The 19,480-nt window shown below is 36.0% G+C and overlaps 1 protein-coding gene across 4 annotated transcripts in view; it reads right to left on the bottom strand.

The window, feature by feature from the left end:
• LOC128013001 (semaphorin-5A) overlaps window positions 1-19,480 on the bottom strand; it is a 125,107-nt gene that overhangs the window by 73,218 nt on the left and 32,409 nt on the right. For all 4 annotated transcript variants that reach the window (XR_008183230.1, XM_052595672.1, XM_052595673.1 and 1 more), the window contains exons 2-4: window positions 16,881-17,108; window positions 4,300-4,399; window positions 679-724 (exon numbers count right to left, since the gene is read on the bottom strand). Coding sequence is in view for 3 of the 4 variants with exons in the window: in XM_052595672.1 (XP_052451632.1) it covers window positions 679-724; window positions 4,300-4,399; window positions 16,881-17,037 (303 nt within the window). In the remaining variant the exon portion in view is untranslated. The remainder of the gene's footprint in view (window positions 1-678; window positions 725-4,299; window positions 4,400-16,880; window positions 17,109-19,480) is intronic.

The following is a 19,480-nucleotide window of genomic DNA, read 5'->3' on the forward strand; positions in this document are numbered from 1 at the left end:
CTCTGACATTCCTTGTTTTTTTATATGTTGGCTGCAACACAAGGTTTTGGTTTAGTGAACAAAAATGGTAAAATAAAATAAAATAAAATACTTTATTTTTTATTTTTTATAATAATAATTTGAATAAGGCTTTTTTCCCATCCCAGAGAGTGATCGGCCACCTTATAAATTACACATACACAACTGTTTCCAATGATTAATCCCAGTGAGTATAACCAGCACTTAAGACTCTCTAATCCTTATCAGCCTAATCATATTTATTAGTGAACATCATTTTTAATTGCCAATTCAAAGCCAGTATCAAAGACTCAAATAACATGTTTGTTTGACAGCATTCAAACATTAAATTTAGCACAGACAGACATCAGGCCAAACAAATAAGAGCTGTTAGTTTCCAACCACACAAATCTAAAATGGAGTCCAGGGAAAGTTTACATATGGATTTAACAGAGAGCACCAGCCCACGGGGCAATAACACCAGTCACGTCAGCATTGTGCCGAACTGACAACTTTTAAATTGGCAGAGTCTTTTTCTCTGAGCTTATGAAGCCACCATAATTGGCATTCACACATGGCGGCAGCAACACCTGTTAGTCTCATCCTGGGTGTTTGAGCTGTCTGAGCAATTCTGGAAAAAAGAAAGACAGAAAGAGACAGATATAGACTTTTTTCACCCACCTGGATCAATGAAAGATCCTCCAAATGTAGCCTGAAGAGATGATTTCTGAAAGAAAGACCAAAAAAAAGATATGAATTTCCACCCAATTCAGAACACAAGTTGCCTCAGAGGGTGGGTGGCCATTGCGGTTATAAATGGAGATTTTTATGGATTGCAACATTTCGAGTGAATCCATGCGCAATAGCAATTGGCCAATGTTGTGAGAGGAATGTTTTGAGCTGTTTCGGAGATAAACAAAACTATAAATAAAACGGAGGATTGGGAACTAAATTGCCAAATTAATTGCTGAATAAATCACATTAACATGCTCCCAATAGACATCCAGTTTTAACACAACCTGGTATAACCATTCAAGTTCAAGTTTTTTTATATGATCTGCACACCTGGATGAAGTCAAACAATGTGTTAGAGCCAAAAACCTCTTATGCAAAGTGTGCAGCCTACTGTCACTTTAATGAGCCAATGCTGGACCTTGCCTAAGGATAAGGAGCTTGTTTGGAGCAGCAGAGGCCTGTAAATGCTGCATGCATTTTAATTCTGGGAAACGAGGAAAAACAACTAAAATTGCTCCTCCAAACATCTTGGAACGAGCATGTAATCTAGTGTAGCAATATAGTGTTCTGCCAACTCTAATCTCAAATGTGATTTATATGTGGAACTACAAATCGCATATCCGTCCGACATGATTTTACATCCATCTGTGAATGTCGGAAGCACAAACACATTTGCTAAAACAATATGGTACGTAATCTGAAAGCGGAGCCTGTCTTATTGTATAAGAGAGTACGTGATAAATCAGGTTGCTGTGATTAAGGTCCACTTACTGAATCGACATGCCTATTGATTGTGTTTCACTGCATTCCCGTTAAAGCCTTTTGAGGTCCTCAAGATATTTGTGACCCTAGACCATAAAAGCAGTCATAAGGGTAATTTTCTTTTTAATTGAGATTTATACCTCATCTGAAAGCTGAATAATTAATTAACTTTCCATTGATGTATGGTTTGTTAGGACAATATTTGGCTGAGATACTACTATTTGAAAATCTGGAATCTTATGGTGGAAAAAAATCTAGATATTGAGAATATCACTTTTAAAGTTATCCAAATAATGCATATTGCTGATCAAAACTTAAGTTTTGATATATTTACAGTAGGAAATTTACTAAATGTCTACATGAAACATGATCTTTACTTAATATCCTAATGATTTTTGGCATAAAAGAAAAATCGATAATTTTGACCCATACAATGTAGCCTATTGTTGGCTATTGCTATAAATATACCGGTGCTCCTTATGACTGGTTTTGTGTTCCAGGGTCACATTTATGAGAAAAACAAAAAATCAGGTAATGCCAAGGTTTGCATATTTGTGTAGGTCATTTTAATAGCTAGCAACACTAAAACTAATAATAGCCACTGCACATATGTTTAGTATTTGGATCTATCTATCTATACATAAAGGTATAACAACAGTTTTTAAATGTGTATTTGTTTCAGTAGAGGCATGACTCAATATTTCACACTCTAAGTGCCTGTATTTGACAGGTCTGCTCAGTCTGGTGTTGGTAATTGACAGAATGTTCCTTGAGCTGCTGAGTAACTTCATGAGAACCCTGTTGTTCAGTGACCTTGATGAAGCAGCAGCTCAGTTGGAGAATCTTGACACAGTCCATTAGGCCAGACTGTGGGTGTGTTTGTGAGGCCTTGGGCCCTGCAAACCCATCTGCTCCAGGGACATCAAGTCGAGCTGAAAGCAACATGGAGTTCCTCCAAGGCAAGCCTTAAGTTTTTCCTCTTCACAGTTCAGTTCGAACAACATTGATCCACAGCCCCGGACTCATCCTATCCACAGAAAGATTGCTGACCTGCATAAACAGTGTTGTTTACTGTGATTTTCACCTCTCCATTCTAAAAAAGTAGGGATGATCTAATATGTATTTTGAAGGCAGACAACCAATATATTAGCCGAAATAAAATGCACTTAATTTAAGAGAAATAAAAAATAGGCACTGATATGATAACCAAAGTTGATGTTTTTGAGGCAGATAACAAATATTAAAAATGTTATAAATATTTTAAATGTTATATATATATATATATATATATATATATATATATATATATATATATATATATAAAATGTTTTCCACTGCATATGATTATACAAATATTAACAAAAAAATATATTAATACAAATATTTTACATACTAAACTATTTACATTTGATTTGAATAAAAAAAGACATAGAAAATGAACAAATAATAATAATTAAAATATATTATAAATATATAAAAATAGATACAAATTTAATTAAGTGAAATGAAAAATGAACACTGATATGATAACCAATGTTAATGTGAGAAGATAACAGATAAATTAGACAAATAAATACATGCAAAAAATATAATTACTATATTAATTATTTCATTTGAACTTTTTACATTTAAAAAAAATTACTTTAAAATTAAAATCAGTTTTCCATTGTATATACTATTCAGTGTAATAATTTATTTGACATCCTAAATTTTAATAAAATTAAATGCAAAGAATATTCATATCTCATATCAAATATTCATTAATTTAAGAATATCCCTAATTGCTAACCTCAATCTAAAGAGCATTACTAGTTTCCTTTAACTCCAGTTGTTTGTGTTTGACTTGTTTAAGAGGTTTGCTGTCTCCAAAACCCTAAAGTACAAGACATCTATTGACAGACCGAATCATTAGTTGGAACTGAGTGACTGAGCTTTCTCATTACAGGAAAACAATGAGAACACAATGTCTGGGAAAACTTAACAAGTGTTTCCTACCGTGCAAGAGGGCACAATATTTTCAATTGAGTCATTACCACTGATATGCACTTCTTTGTAACACCAGCAAGACACGTTTGATGTTTGGAGAGAACAAAGGATCCCAACCGCAACTCTTTAGCCAAGTCAGACTTGATAATGATGTGTTGCACTTCGGAGCAGGTTCTGAGAGCGTACTAACACATTCTGCTCATGATACAATGAACCACTAGTGAAGTTAATGGTAATCCCCAGAAAAAGTAATTATTCTACCGCCCCCGGCCCTGTGGGTGAATGAACTGTTACAGTGCCTCATATCAAACCATTTCTGCGGTTGTCACAAAATAATTGCTTGGAGATCATCCAAGCTGCTGACAGATCGGGAATATGAGATTAATTTGGCTGAAGATGTATGGCAGGACAGTGCGAAAGTCTATGTGGAAATCATCACACTCATTAATTAGAGCTGGACACAGGAAATCCTATCCTATTCTCACATTCATGGTGCGATTTTTTTTATCAAAGTATCTGTCGGTGAGGATGGTCTATGCTATGCTTTGTCTGCCACAGAAGTCCTCCGGTTATATTGTGTGGTTTTACGAGGACTCGGATTGTGTGTCACTATTGGGCTACTCATGGGAAACTTGGCAATTGTGACATTTTCGCACTGGGTGTCAATTTGGTGTTGCTGAAAATATAGTACTATTTGTATGTAAGGCTTAACACACACACTGTCAGAACCTCTGACAATGACACACTCATTCATATACTGAGACACATGGACTGAGTCTTAATTAAATTTCATGCAGTGATGGAAGAAGTAACCATTACCTTGCACCCACGATTAGTTCGTTCTGGCCGGGGTCAAAGGTCAGCTGCGAATAATCAACGGTGCCCTCAGCTCTGAATCGGTGGATCCAAGGCTCGATTTCTGCAGAACAAGAGAGGGCACATGTTAGCGCACATATTTCTCTTCGATTTGAGTGCTCCTGAGTGCATTTGTGTTTGTTTCTGTGCGGGTGTATGATATGCATATCGAATCCCCTCGCTGTGGCGCCTTTCATATTAACCTCTGGCCTTGACATCGATGCTTCAATCTTGGCCTGTCTAACATCTTTTGCCTACCTACCTCTGTGTAATGAGATAGCTGCTGGGTTAGCTGTTCCAGTAATGCGATCATTTGTGCTACTGTTCATTGGTCTTTTTCCAGTTCTGGGATGTAGTTTCACATTAACACACGAGCGGACTATTTTTCCCAGTTAAAATATATATTTTATGTGTACGCATTACACACATAACAATATATTTAAATATAGAAATAAAAATATGAAATAATGATAAATGTTAAAATAATACACAATAATACATTTACAAAAACATTTATAAACAAAACATAAAAATGAACATAATATAAACACTAGGGCTGGTATTTTAACGCGTTAATTATAATAATAAATTATAGTGAGAAATTATTAACGCATTTAATGCACTTAACAGTAACAGACCAACAGTAGCCTACGTGGGTAAATATTTTAATCGCTTACCAGCCCTAATACGTAAATACATTATATATAGATATATAAATATACAATAGACAGACAGATAAACAAAAGAGACAGACAGACAGATTGGATGGATGGATGGATGGATGGATAGATAGATAGATGACAGACAGAGAGACAGACAGACACCTTTTTTGTCCTTTGTGCTTTACAAAACAATAATGAATACAGAATAATTTACAAACCTAGTAAATGAATTAAATATAATCTACAACATTTCTTCAATAAAGTTATTTTATTTTAATAATCAGTTAAACAGCTCTGCTAAACAACAAAGCTTTCTCTAACTCTGATAGGGTTGTTTTTCTTCTGAAGAAGCGCATCTCGAGCATACAAAAGGAAGCCAGAATTCCCTAAAGATCCGCAGCATCAGTTACCACAATGTTCTTCCATAAATCTTGCATGTCTCTATGGGATAGCCCTAACTTCAGCGAGACTGGAACTCGTAAGTGAATGTGGAGACACACAATGTATTTCTTCAGTGTTTCTGAAAAGCAGTTTAATATAACAATATATATAAATTATTTTTGGGCTTTTGGATGACTTAATATGGTCTACTTATGTCAGCTAATGGTTCTGTTTGTATTTCCACATTCTTTGTAGGATACAGTGAACACTTTTTATATGTTAAAGGTGTCATTTCGTGACAAAATAATGAGTAGAAGTAAAATCTTCTTTCAAAATTATTTAATTAATTCAGTCAAATATGTGAAAGAGCCACACTAGCAATGAATGCCATAGAAAAATTGCATATATGTGGCGGAGGGGAACATGCCACCGCCTTGTGGGGGAAATATTCAGCACTATACTAAGGATGACTGAGTGAGCAACAGGATCCTAGTCCCCCCACCCAATGCTTTTAGTCTTTGTACAACTGTTAGACTAGTTGTATGTAGTGTCTATCGTGTTGCAATGTGTAATGCTCAAGAATCAGCGAGGTGGGCTTCAGGATTTACTCAATACACGGCAGCCACCTGAAGTGTGTGTATGTAGAAAACTCAGGAGGTAAACCTAGTTAACTGCAAAACCCGCCCTCCCCTGAATCTAACAGGATAGGTAAGACGCCCCCACTCCTTAGTATAAGTGACTCAAAATTAGCATAAACAGTTTTCAGTTAACAAACAAATTTTACATTTATTTGTACTGCAAGATTTTAAATGATTACGTTTTCCTTGTTTTCACAAAGTTTACAAAACAATTTCAAGTGTAGACAAATCAAAGTGAAATAAAATAAAGGTTGAAAATAATAGAGATGAAAAATCAACAGATTTGTGTCAGTTACAGTTCAATCTGAGGAAAGTAAGAATCAGTGTCACTTATTGTAAGTAACCTTAAACAAAACGTTTCACAGTTAACTCAACCTTTCAAACAAAGTACACTTTGAAGTTCACTTCAATCCGGCTCAAAAATTCAAGATCCAATTCAAAAATCCAGGAAAAAAAAGGTGAAAAGTTATACTCTATCCATATATGGAGTTCACAGTCCCAAAAAGTTCAGTTATGTACACAAAAGAAAGACTATGAATCCCTTCGCAGGAAAATTCACTGATCACAGTTCCATCAAAATATCTGTATGATTTCACAGTTCAGATGACTCACTTACAGAAAATGGCAGTTTGCTTACCAGTTTTCAGAAGGAAAAGAGGAAAATAATTTTTATCACCACTCTTGGTTCATGAATGAGGTGCTGAAAGATGTCCAATGGATGGCAGGGTACTGTTTCTTCACTCACTAACCCTCAGCGATTGTCCTCGCGATCCTGACGACGGCAGCTTGATTCAACGAGGCCGCAATCCCAGCTGATGGAGGCACAATGAGAAGACAAACAACGCACGACCCTATCCGATGACTCAGCGAACCTTAATTCACACGATCAGTAACAGCAATCACTGTTTCAAGTTCGTTTGAACAAATGAAACAAAAACTGTTTGAAGCAAAGAAAACACGAGACTGTTTAACTCCTACGTGACTGAGACTTAATGAAACTAACAGGCCTTTTGTCCAGCTTCATGCATGAACACGGCAGAAAACTCATTTTAACGCTTACTTCGTTAAACTTGTTCATATACACGAAGACTCAGAAGCAACGTCATGCAGCTCTTATATATGTCGCGAGTCTAAACGGGACTTTTTCCCGCGATTGACTACCCGAGATCAACATTCAATTTCAGCTCACCGCTGCTCTTCTCCGCTCTCTCGCTCTCTCCGCGCAACTCGTCAAAACCTACAAAATGGCGGCGCCCACGACAAACATCAAAATAAAAGTCTCCACATATTAGAAAAATGTAAATCCCCTACATAAAGATGTAAAACAACTTCGGCACTTTCCAAAAATTAACCTCAGCATGGAAGCAATTTAAAGACCTCAAGGTCACGGCTGTCAAAACTGCAAGAACTCTTGCCTTTGTTTGCTCTTAAACTTGTTTTCTTGAACTCCCAAGGACTGTTTCTTTTAATAGACATGAATAAGTTTGCTCTTTGCAAAGATTCTTTAAGTACGGGAAGCAACATCTAACAAGCCGCAGCTGTGCAAATGCTGGGGTCTTCTGGCGCAAAGTTGCTCTTAAACAAGTTTTCTAACCAAAATTACAGAGAGAGTAGCCCAACACAAAATTGTAATTAAAATGAGACAAAACCACTTTACACAGAGTGTGTATTGTTGCCAAATGTTACAAATTACAAATGTGATTTACAAACATGTTGTCTTGGGCCTTTCTGTTGAATTCGGCTCCTCACGTTTCAACCATGTTCTTGTTCAAATCTTAAGTTGTCTGATGGTGCATTCAAGTCATCTCGTTTAAAATCGTATTTCAAAGTTGAATGCACATGAACGCCAACACAATATCGTAAATACCAGTGGGGAGCTTGGGATTTTCTCTAAGCCCCGATCTGTACGAGTTGGGGGCATGTCAGTGATTAACATGGCAGAATATAAAATATTAAAGGGGGGGTGAAATGCTCGTTTTCACTCAATATCCTGTTAATCTTGAGTACCTATAGAGTAGTACTGCATCCTTCATAACTCCAAAAAGTCTTTAGTTTTATTATATTCATAAGAGAAAGATAGTCTGTACCGATTTTTCCCGGAAAAACACGACCGGCTGGAGGCGTGACGTGTGGGCGGAGCTAAAGAATCACAAGCGCCAGTAGGCTTTTGCTTTGATAGCGTTTGGAAGCTGTGGCATTACATGAGGACAAAACCAACCAAAACAAACCATGGCTAACAGTCAGATTCAGCGTATATTTATGATCCAGAATCAGATCCAGAGGCTGAAATTAAACAAAAGCAGCAGCAACAACAGCGTCTCTATGTGGTATGTACTGAAACTGTATATATTTGCTTAGCGGTTTTGGAAAATGACTAAGTTCCACTTTGTCGTCTTTTTTTTTTTTAAGCTGTACATGTGGAAAGTGCAGTTTGATGACAACATCGCATGTTGTTTACTTGATGTGCTTACGCGCCGATAGCTAAGTTAACAACACAGAGATATTTGAAGCAGTTTTACTCACCGCCTGCGGTTCCAACACACGATCGTGACCCTTTTTCGTTGGGACTGCATTATCCTTAAGAAATAAACTATGTGCAAATCCGTCGTCAAACTGGGCCTTGTTTGAAAAACAAGCATCTTCGAAATGCAGGGGAACAAACACAAACACTTGCACAACTCCGTTGATGCTCTGTAAAAATAAACTCCATCCACTGGTCCCTTAATGCTGTTTCTCTTTTGGTAATCTGTGCAGGGTTGTCTTGCCCTGGCAACCAAAAACACACTCCTTTTCCCATTGCATGGGACTCCAACTCTTTAACAGTGTAAAAAACTCAGTATGCATGAAATAGCATTTCACCCCCCCTTTAAAGGTATTTAGCTGTGATATTGTCAAGCTTTTCAATTTACAGCGCAGTAAGTTAATCGACACATAATATGATGGCATTATAATATAGCAATGCAACTTGTAACAATAATGTTGGCAACGGCTTCACAAAATAATTTAAAACATTAAAAAACGAAGTATACCTAATGCACATGTCTTTGTTCTTAATTTTCTAGAACAAGAGTTAAAGAACATTGCTGTATTTTTGTGTTATTAATTAAGAGAAAGTACTCCGCCATCTTGCTCCAACGAAAGTGACTTTTATTAAATCCACTTTATATGTATATGATGTTTGTTTGTTGTTTGTTTTGTCTTATGCAGTGACCTGTATATTGCTTGTAAGGTGACCTTGGGTGTTCTGAAAGGCGCCATGAAATAAAATGCATTATTATTATTTTCATCATTACTTGAACGCACATGCCGCCGTAAGCACGACTTCCCACCTCGTGCGTACGAACTTCCCAGGAGGACTTGAACGCACCATGATTCACTCTGATACCAAACAAAGCTATGAGAATACTTTCTTGCGCAAAGAAAACAAATGATGTCACATGGACTATTTTAATGGTGTCCATACTACCTTTCTGATCCTTAAACATGACAGTTCCGTTGCTGTCTATGGAGTGTCAGAAAGCTCTAGGATTTCATTAAAAATATCTTTATTTGTGCACCCAAGATAAATTTACAGGTTGGGAACAACATGAAGGTGAGTAAATAATGACAAAATTTTGTTTGAACTTTTCATTTTAAATGCTAAATATATATATATATATATATATATATATATATATATATATATATATATATATATATATATATATATATATATATATATAAATAACATTTAGGAAGATTAATAAATGCTGTAAAATATTGTTAATTATGATTTCATGTGAGCTACTGCATTAACTAATGCTAATGTATAAAAAATGTAACTCAGAACTTCAACAATACATACAAACACAATGAAAACTATATAATAAACCATTAACAGCAACATTAATGATCGAGAAACTGTATATAAGATTTTTATAACATAAAACAAACAAAATAAAAAGTCTAGTGTTGGGTTTGTTTTTCCCCCAAGCCATGCAATGCAGCTAGGGCTCTGACAAGCCCATACCGACAACACTCCTACCCATCATAAGATATGTACTGTACCTTTGGGGAACCATCTGCTTCTTAAACCTGTCATTGACAACAAGAGAAAAACCTTGTTTCCACCCCCCCAAAACAAAAAACAAGACAAAAAAAAAACCCTCTCTGAAGTCTAAACAAAATGCAACCCTGACTCACTATGAGTGTGCAACATCTGTCCAGAACACAAACCGGCACTTATGAGCAGAGCACAACGGCTCCATGGAGCAGATATTAACATTTCATTACAGTCAACCAGTGTGCCTTTATACAGAGATCTAACAGTGGAGCTGTGCTGGAGTTCTGGCATGGCTGAGGGGATGTATATTTATCTTCTTTATAGTTTGCACAGAGGAAAGCCGACTGTTCGTGATGCCCTTCCCACTTTTTGCTCCCTAACGGACAAGGATTACGCGGTCCACGGAGAAACATGTCCCCACAGCACTCTGGAGAAGAGAGCAGAGGTGTTCCATTTAGGAAAACACAGTCTCTTGGTCTCAGTGTCTGTCTTTTTGTCTGGATTTTAGACACGCATCTCTGTGACTCAACCCTTTTTATTGATTTTTTCAAAGAGGCTGCTAGGAACATTCGCCTCTATAAATGCAGACTGCAGGCTTGATTCAAAAAGGCAAATTTAAGGAGAGAGCAAAATGTTTCTCTCAGCCTTCAATTCACTCTAAATTGTCCTACTGGGTGGCCTGGCAAAGTCTGAAAGGTTTAGATTAAAAAAGAAAAGAAAAAAAAGAAATGAGGCCCATCAATCACTCTTCTTTATATAGCCTTTGTCAGGATAAGCACAGCTCCACCTGTGTGTTTGACTGTAATTACAGGGGCAACTATTTCACAAAACATGACATTTCAGAGAAACAGAAGGTGTTTATTAAATCAGCATGCAATTGGCATTAATTTTAAGTGTGAAAAGCTATTTTATTTACGTTGAATTCTGGTTCACAAAGGTGATACCGAGAAGACATTTGATATTTGGACATCTATCTAACTTACATTTCAATTTATTAAAGTAGCAGACACTTTAATCCAAAGCGACTTAAAAACGGAGAACACTGCAAGCAATTTATCATGAGAGAACAACATTTGCTGTACACACGTTTTAAATTATAAAGGATTAGTACAAGTATTAATATAAGTACACTGTAAAAAATTGCCGTATTTTCTAGTTCTACAGCAAAATTGTACAGAATATTACTGTATAAACATTTTACAAGATGCAGCTGTAATTCACAATGCATTATGGGTCAAATAAGGTTTTAGAGTTGTTAACAGTTTATTTCCACGTCAACTGTAATTCATTTACAAGAAGCAGGTGTTGTCACTGTAGCTCCTGCATTTGTACACTAACTTATTGTAGCGTGGCATTATGGGATTTCGCGCGCATCATTCAAATCTGAAACCCAGCCGACTGGAGCAGCGCGAGAACGATTGAAGATTAGAGGCTTTATACATAATTCCTGGTAAGTTCACTTAATTATACTCAAGAAATATCCTTTTATATTTATTTAAGTTAAAGGGTAACTGAACTACTGGTCAGAGCCTGACTCCACCCACTGCCAATATTTGAAAAGCGCTGAAAAGTGCGCAGAGCACAGCAGAGATAGAGGGGATGAACCAAGTGCGGGGCTGATCGGGTGGGGCATGAACCTGAGACCCGCAGTGATGGATAAATTGACAGCTGCTGTCAGAGTCGCTAAAATGGATAGTGACTGTAGTGTCGCAAGTAGCTTTGCAACGAAGTGTTCATTTGAAGTAGAGGACTCTTCTCCCCCACCTTCACCTGAAGTAGAGGATGCTGAGGTGTCTGTGGACAGGGCCTGAGCCATATCAATTCGAGCCGCTGGCTCAAACTGCGGTCTTAACTCATGCATCGCGATCGGCATCCGACGATGCTAATGAAGCAGGTGCGCAAGAGAGAATGGGGCCAGTCTCAGAGTAAGATACTGCGTCGCTTTTCAGCGCGAGCTGTGTGGAGAAGCCCATCTCCACCTCTATTGCATTGGAAAAGCAATCCCGCGTAAAATGCAGTTTGCACACTCTAGGCGGGAACTCTTGGTCTTCCAGGTTAAGTGCATGCAACCACCGGTGCCTAATTTTCAAGTCAAGGAAAACTATGCAGTCCAGTAGTGCTGTTGCAACCAGCTACACTACACCTACGTACCATCCTGACCACTGTAAATAAATCTACGCTAACTTGAAGCTATCCTAACTGATGCAATACTATGCTACTAACTAACTATACCTTTAACAATACTAACGTTACACTTACAACTATGCTAATAAACTACATAGGCTACACAAAATAATCTAAATAACTATATAAATGCTATGCTAAATAGATGCTAAAATACTCCTCTATCCTGATCGTTTTTAATACTTGCAATTCCAACTCCTGACTCACTAAAGTGATTTTGATGGAACAAAATGGTTTTATACTGCCAAGGGCATGGTAGCTCGTACCAAGGGCTTTGTGAGATGGAAACTGCTTATGTCACCTGCCACCGCTTATGTCACATACCACAGCAAACATCCAATAGGAAAAATCAACAGCAGTAGCCACCGTTCAACCTGAAGAGGGCACCACTCAGATGTTTTTACACCATATATTGTAGATTTAAAACACTTTATACTCAAATGTCAAAAAGTTACTTGAATCAATAAACAGCACCAATAAAGCCCCATTCTTACAGATCATTAACTAAAAAAAGTTGGTTTAGGGTTTAGTTATTCTTTAATGTATGTCACAATAGCCTCCTATCCTGACATTTAGACAAGTGGCCTTGGTAACCTCTGTGCAGTAAACTGGGAATTGCTATCATAGCATAGTTAGGCCAAGTTTTGTATTTTTGGAAGTAAAATTTTCTTATTGAGAGCATTTAAAGTAGTGTTTACCTAACTTTTATCATTAAGCCCAATGCGTACGATTGTCATAGTAAATTTTATCTGTCGTAATAACTGACAAACAGAAAAATATGTGAAATTTCATTTGTTTATATGTATTCAACTGTCCCATATTGACATGACGCCTTACTATAATTACTAACTACATGTACATGAGTAATTGTGCATATTCTGTAGTTGTACTCGACATTAAAGCTCGTCTGAGTAATTTTTTAAGTGAAAGACAGCTTTATATGCCCGACTGGACAAGTTAGCCTGACTCAAATTTGAGTGAGAAAAAAAAAAAACACCTTAGGAAGCATCGAACCGTGAGACTGATTCTGATTATATTAATGTTTCATTCAATATCAAACCAAGCTTAACGGCACACATAAACTCACAGAAAATACATGATGAGGTAAATGTTCAACTGTTGAGTTTATTTATAACATATGATGTAAGTAGCAAAAAAAGTGAACTGTTTTGCTGAGAATCACGATTGCATAGTTCAATAAACAATTAGTTAATTTACTTACTTTTTTAGACACAATATTAACTGTTGTTCTATTTCTTTAACGAAAATAGTTCCAAACAAAGATCAAAGCAAAACCATTTTTACTCAAATAGAGTTTGGAACAACATGGGGGTAAGTGATTAATAAAGATTTTCATTTTGGGGTGGAGTAAACTTTTAAGTACTGGTCAATTCTGATGTATTGTATAAGTGGCATTTTGAATAGAAAGTTAATGTTCTACTCTGACTATGGCTTATTTTTTTAACCGGTATTTGTAGTCACTTTGTGATGCTATGTTATTTTTATGATAAGATTTTAACTATTGAAAGACTAAACATTTTATTTTACCAGTAAAAGCCTTGCAATGTGTTTCTGCCAGTTTTAATAAATACTTATTTGCAACATCATTGACTTGGTTTTTATTCATTTGTAAATGTATTAACATAGAGCTCATGATAATGCATTTATATCAGTATTTTATAGTTTACTGTTAAAATTATTCTTTACAGCAGTTTCATTGTTAAATTATTAAAACATCATATTGGATTTAGGGGTATTTACAGGATTTAATCCGCATCTTTAGTTGCCAGTTAAATACTGTAATTTAATGAAATGGCAAAAAAATGCTGTAAAATATATTTACAGGATTTCATTCGCAACTTTTGTTGCCAGGTAAATACTGTACTTTAGTGAAATAATGTACTGTACTTTACAAAATAATGCTGTAAACTAAGCTACAAGTTTAATTCAATGTTACTGTAAAGAAATACAAAAACTACTGTTTTTCACATACAGCAATTAACTGTAATTTGTTTTGCAGTAATGTCCTGTAATCCATTTTTACAGCAATTAACATCATTTTTACAGGATTTTATTGGCAACTTTTTTTGCCAGTAAAATCCTGTAAATTTTACAGTACAGTTTTTACAGTGTACATTTTTGGAATTTTACAGAATACAATGTTAATAACATATATTAAAATTCATTAACACATTTAAATTAATTTGTTTTAATTGACATTTTTTAATAAATATTGTTTTAAGTAATAAAAATAAGAACAAAAATCGAATAGAATAACTTTTTCACTATTTTATGTAGGTATTAATATAAACATTAGTACATAAACTATATATTGAGAAAGAATGAAAGAAAAGAAAGATATATAAGAACTCCTATTTAATACATTAAGAAAAGCATTTTATTTAAATTGACATTAAATCAATCAATAAACAATGAAATCATTAAAACAAGAATTCCTATTAAGTAAAAATTTTTAAATGTAAAAATCTATTCTATATATGTATTACCATACAGCATAAAAACTACCTATAGATTAGAAAACTACATGCAGAAAAGTAAAGAAAAAGATTTGTAATGTATTAGAATAACTTAAATACGTAATACAATCTTTGTAAATGTGTTAACATGTTTAAATGTATTTATTGTTTTTTATTTTAATTGAAATATACATATACACACACACACACACACACACACATATTCACAGACACACACAAATTCACAGACATATATAGAGTAATTTTGCAGCTGTAACTAAATCCAATGTATTTACCACTAAATACAGGAGCTCGTTCGGAAAACAGCATAATCTGAACTCCAGATGAGAACTGGGGCCATAAAGAGCATACAGAGTTCAAGGCTTATTTTAGAAACCGAGTGGAGCGGTTCAACAAACACATAAGAGAAAACCTGCGAAAAGCCAGTGCCTGCAGATCCCAGTGCTTTCTGAATAAATGTTTTCACTGAAGAAGGGATTCTGTTTGTGAAAGCTGGCGTGCAGGTATTTGGTTTTGCAGCAGGGCAGCTGCTAAATGTGCAGTCTGGGGCTTGTTCAATGATCTGAAAGCTTTGATTCAAAAGCTCAGTCAAACAGGGAGAACTGAGATTATTTGAGCAACCATAAGAATTGCATTTTCAGAACGGTGCCAATGGACTGTAAGGGGCTTGGAATGAAGAGTGTGTGTGCGACAGACCTCCCTGTCCCTGCTGGGCATAAACGCCATTACCACTGCACTCACTGTGCATATTTAATGAATGGGGTGCTAATTAAAAGGTTTGTGTTCCATTTGTGTGTGCGAGACGGGTGTTAGACATTGAAATTCACACTCATTCTGTAACACAGATGGTGAACAGCCATAAGAAAACACATCTTAAAAATCAATGGGTCAATGAGCTACTAGTCTGTGTTACTACTCACTAGGTTGTGCTTACAGACAGCTCGGTTCTCCAGGAGTTCACTTCCAGTCAGAGCTGATCACTAAGCTAAAACACTGACCTTGTCTTTCCACTCCATTAGCCCCAATAGACCCCCTTTGCCTTTGACATTCAGCTCTACAATTACTTACTGAAATCCGCCTGCTGAATTTACATTGATTATAATACATGTTCTCCAGGGAAGGGAGTCCTGTAATTTAAACTAGGGGAAGGTGACTGAGTTTATCAATGCTATTACAGTAGGTCTCCATGATTTAGTCCATAACACACATAAAAAATAAAAAAGCATTTAGTTCTGTAGTCATTCAGAAAGCATAGCTCAAGGACAATTTACAACACAGGACCAACTATTTAAAAAATAGATGTATGAAAATGAGAATAGATGTATGAGAATAGATGTATGGAAAGAAAACTGTATACAAAGGAAATCAACTAAATAAACATATTTTCCTAAGTAATTTAACTAATATATTTTTATATATTTTGTGTATTACATTTCAGTACATTTTAATGTTTAAATGAAATATACATACACACACACACACATATTATATATATATATATATATATATATATATATATATATATATATATATATATATATATAATTAAAGATTATAGACTTGCAATAAATTTCATATTTATTAAAAAGTAGGATTATAAACTTGCAATAAAGTATATTTTAGGTATTATAAGTCAAATGTTTCCACAGGTTCAAATCCAAACTATTAATTCTAAACTTCAGGAATCTGATCCTGTTAACACACCATACTGTACATTACTGTTTCTGGGTCCAGATTTATCAAATCCCAAAAGCAAATAACATAAAGTGCTATTATACACTCTATGTGACCTGTAGCATTGCTGAAAAATAAACTTGTTTGGCCGATTCATCTTTTCTAAATCATTAAAATACTATTGTCTTGAGTGTGGAGACTGTTGTGTACACTGTGAGTTTTTTAAAAAGTTGTGCTATTAATGAATAGCGCTCATGAACAGCTGTAGAGAGTAGAGTATCTAGTACACTTGAAATGGAGCAATTGCTTGGACCCGGAAACAGTATTCGATATATCATAAATTATCAAGCAGATACTAATAGTGGTGCTTATCTCAGCAAGCTCCATTAATTAACATGCAAAATGAAGTCCAGAGGTCTCCTGTAACGTGCTGTCATGCTGTGTTGTGTGGGATACAAATGCTGACCTGTGTGAGAGATGAGTGGGTGTTCAGCTCTATGGCAGGGGGACTCCGGGGCCCGTGTGGCCCCCCGGCAGGGCACTCCTCTGGGCAACAGCAGCAGCAGGCTGTGCAGCAGGACGAGGTAGCGGGCCAGGGGCGTTCCCTCCACGGGGGGAGCCATGGGGGTCCAGGGGACTCTGCTCAGAACTGCTGGGGCAGGAGCATAGGGCGCTGGGCATCTGCCACGGAAATCTGAAGAGAAAATTAGAGAATGACTGAACGAGCGCGATAAGGTTTGATTGATTTCGTTGGTTAAACTTTATAATAACTTTCATAAGCTTCATTAATAATTAATCTTAAAAAATCATTATGTAACAGATCATTACTTAAAGGCAGGACCTGATGATAATGACTGGCTGATCGCACTGTATATTCTCTCACTTTTTACAGGAAATATATACATTTTAATACCATGAGAAGAAAGCATCATGAAACCATCACATCACAATAAATTAAACAGTTTAGTGGTCATTACGTAAAAATATGCAGCAAAATATGAGGATTGACTGATCAGATTTGATCACACAATAATTTAACAAATAATGCAGTATTACCAAATAATGTGGAAGAACACAGTGTTTTTCTTTTTCTTTTTTTTTTTGCTACTGAATATTTTTGTGGAAACCTTGATATATTTTTGGTGGATTCTCTGATGAATATGAAGTTCAAAACAACAGCAACAATTTATTTGAAATAAAATAGAAATAATTTATACCATCATACTATAAATGTCTTTATTGTGACTTTTGATTAATTTAATGCAAACATGTTAATTTCTATGTTTTTTATTCTTTAAACAAAACGTATCAAAAACACTTGAACGATAATGTATCAGTTTCCATTCTACATGAATAAACTAAATGTAAAAATATTTAAATAGAAAACAGTTCTTTTTAATTGTAATAATATCTCAAATTATTACTGTTTTACTGCACTTTTGAACAAATAAATGGAGCCTTTAAGCTGTACCTTTCAAAAACATTCTCCTCCTATTCCAATGGCTCCATGGTGGAGCATAGGGTCTCAACAAAGGTTTTCCAGCAGACTTGTTTTTGGGCCTTAACCTTAATTAGTTTCAACTTTAAACTGCTTTATATTTTTATTAAAAGTGACATATACTGATATATAACTGTGATTAACATGACAGAGTAACAGAGCATCAGGCAGAGAGTGCAGCCAGATAAAGAAACGGCAGCTGTTGAGATCGTCACATTCGTCTCCCCAACCTCCTGCACTCTCATCTTTGACCTCTGACCCCACTTCCACGAATCAGCACAGGGAGCACTCCAGCTCCTCTGAAGAGCCGTAGACTATCAGAGAACATACCGCAGAGCACACACACTCCACAGGGGCCTCTCACACTGCTCACATGCAGCCAGAAAAACTCCATCTAGTTTTGCACTCCTGAGAAACTTACAGTGTTATAGATTGCTTTCAGACTCATGGGCAGAGGTCTGATATTCACATTCTATAAATAGCGCTTTCTTTCTTTCTTTCTTTCTTTCTTTCTTTCTTTCTTTAATCCTTGCACAAAACTATTTAAAGGGATAGTACACCCAAAAGTGGAAATTCTGTCATTAATTACTCACCCTCATGTCGTTTCAAATCTTCGGAACACAAATTAAGATGTTTTGAATTTGCCCTGAAAAAGGCCACAGAGGCCGAAACATGTTGGCATGTTTTTAATGGATAGCAAGTTCTGTGAGTGCCTCAGAACCACTGTTTATTTGGGACAAATTAAGATATTTTTGATGAAAACTGAGAGCTGTCTGACCCTGATAAATAAATAAAAAAAACCGACTGCGGGTCTTCCTGGATTGACTTTGAAGCACGACTAGCACTTGTGCCGCAATGCTTGTCAATCAAAAATCACTCCATCATCCTTCCTTTCCTTGGGATAACCTCTCTACACTACGACAGTAAAGATGAAATTGAGTCAGTCTGCACAAAGGGCAATCCAGAACTCGATTACGCCAAAGTTGCTCTCATCAGCAGGGACCACAGGGACTCAGTAACTGACACACTGCAGATCTGAATGGCCTGTTGATGGGTCTGGAGACTCATGTCTGTAGTGAATGGAAACAGGGCTTTACATCTTCTTGCCTTGTTGAACACACACACACACACACACACAGTAGTTTCCTGTCAGTAGATGCTGGACAGAGTGGAGCCACCGCTTTCCAGCGTTTTTTTAGTTTTTCTCTTACGTTCAATTCCCATTTGATATTCAGTTACATTATTATCAAGCACCCACACTCATAAACAACATATCAAATGGCAAAATACTGTACATAAGGAATTCAATTTCGTTCCTTGTGTGAATGTTAGTTTTTTAGAGTCTAAAAATCATCATTTCTTTTGAACATTCCCCCTGATTTTATATTGTAGCTCAATGCAGGTTTTAAACACTTTAATGTGGATGAATAACTTGACTGTGAAAAGTGCAAACATCCATTAAAGGTTTTTTTATGTGAATTCATTTGCCAGGAAGTCTCAAATCAGATACAGACAGTGCTGGGTTGAAAGTGATGTAATCTGCATTACGTAATCAGATTCCAAAAATT

The sequence above is a fragment of the Carassius gibelio genome, chromosome B24 (genome assembly GCF_023724105.1).
Source record: "Carassius gibelio isolate Cgi1373 ecotype wild population from Czech Republic chromosome B24, carGib1.2-hapl.c, whole genome shotgun sequence".
In the NCBI taxonomy this organism is placed as follows: domain Eukaryota; kingdom Metazoa; phylum Chordata; class Actinopteri; order Cypriniformes; family Cyprinidae; genus Carassius; species Carassius gibelio.